The 1635-nt window shown below is 43.4% G+C and overlaps 1 protein-coding gene across 2 annotated transcripts in view; it reads right to left on the minus strand.

Moving 5' to 3' along the window:
• The window catches only part of pigt (phosphatidylinositol glycan anchor biosynthesis, class T), a 51305-nt gene that overhangs the window by 44073 nt on the left and 5597 nt on the right, over window positions 1-1635 (minus strand). For both annotated transcript variants that reach the window (XR_002170370.1, XM_019887936.1), the window contains exons 2-3: window positions 289-466; window positions 3-127 (exon numbers count right to left, since the gene is read on the minus strand). Coding sequence is in view for 1 of the 2 variants with exons in the window: in XM_019887936.1 (XP_019743495.1) it covers window positions 3-127; window positions 289-466 (303 nt within the window). In the remaining variant the exon portion in view is untranslated. The remainder of the gene's footprint in view (window positions 1-2; window positions 128-288; window positions 467-1635) is intronic.

Here is a 1635-nt window from a genome sequence, read left to right on the forward strand (position 1 = left end):
ACCGTTGCCTATCCCCAGTGGCTTGAAGGAGGCGCTGGGCTGAATGCTGTTGATGGAGTCAAAGTTCAACGAGGCGCAGAAGATCCCCGACAAAACATTTGTGAGCTCGCTCCACGTGCCGTCCACACTGAAAGAATCCAGATAGTAATGGTTGCACGATCATATGCTTTTGGATTAATAATAATAATAATAATAACAAAAACAACAGAAAAGTTGCACCTAGGAGAATTTCTTATTCTAATAATTACAATACAATGATGTCTTGCCACTTTCTCAAGGACGACTCACTCTGTGACGGAGTCCTGGAACCAGACCCAGAGCTCAGCTCCAGGGGGAGAAGGTTGATAAGGCTGCCCCCACTGCATGGTCCTCCAGTACCCCTGTGTCAAGGAGATGTGCAGCTCACGCACGGAGAATTTGGAGATAACTTGTCCCAGAGACTTGGGAAACAGCCGGTAGTGGGACACTAAGGAGAAAGCGCAAAAACAAATGGTGCCTGTTAAACAAATATCTTAAGAAATACAGTTGAGTTGGACTGGAGTTTATCGAAGTACAGTCAGATGATGATGTATTACATTCATCCATTCTTCTTATGGGGTTTATGCGACAGACAGGGCAGGACTTTCTGCTAAAAATCTCGCCCAGTTCTACTATTTCCAGTCGCCACAGTCCCTCTCAAGATATGATCTGAGCTCCTGATCTGTGCGAGCATGCGTAGCAGGTCGGCCATATTGGTTTCGCTAACCCTGGCGACAGTACAAGGACAAAACGCGTAGATGCCTGCACAATCTTGTAAAAAGTCTGAAAATAATTCTATTTACGGGAAAAATGAACTAGCTACAGTATGCGTGTTTATTTAATTTTATCATCTCTTTCATTCAAAATAGCTCGCATCACTCGGCGTAAGTGAGTCCATCACAGACACCACCAGCAGAGAGTTGCATTGTTGGAAATAACATCATTGACAAACTCAACTTTATTCATAGAACGCTTTCACATTAGCTTCAGCTTTAACAAAGCACTTAAAAGAATACACGAGATAAAGCATAAACACAAACATAAGCCAACAAAAGCTTTGTCTCCATCCCTACATAGGTTTTGTTGTTTGAAATGATTATAGACGACAGTGATTCAAAGACCCCTTTAACCGGTTAAGCAGGAATATCCCGATCTCAGCATAAATGTCACTCAGGTCTGCTAAAAGATTGAAAGTAAACAAGCAACTGTCACACGCAAATATGGAAAGAATGGTTCAATTCCCCAGTTCCTGTTAGAGCCTCCTCACTTTAATTTTCAAACACTGACTCCTCTCGCCGTCTCCTCCGGGGTCCATGTTGTAAATTCTTGTCACTCTTCACTGCTCAGATCCTACAGACATCCACCCAGCCATACCATTGCACGCAGTCTCACATCACGATGAATAACTCAGCCAAATAGCACCCACATGCCTTTTAGTAGAAACAGTGATAATGCCAAGCATGTTGCCGAAAAGGTGCAAAGATCAAGCACCAATATTTTCCTTCAATGAAGGTCATGGTCAAAAATGCTGATATCAGACAATAACGGGTCCACTCGACATACAGTATACACAAAGTTTACATGATTAAAAACGGTGGGGGGGGGGGGGGGTGTGGG

This window comes from Hippocampus comes, unplaced genomic scaffold (assembly GCF_001891065.2).
Source record: "Hippocampus comes isolate QL1 unplaced genomic scaffold, H_comes_QL1_v1.1 scaffold14, whole genome shotgun sequence".
NCBI classification, from domain to species: domain Eukaryota; kingdom Metazoa; phylum Chordata; class Actinopteri; order Syngnathiformes; family Syngnathidae; genus Hippocampus; species Hippocampus comes.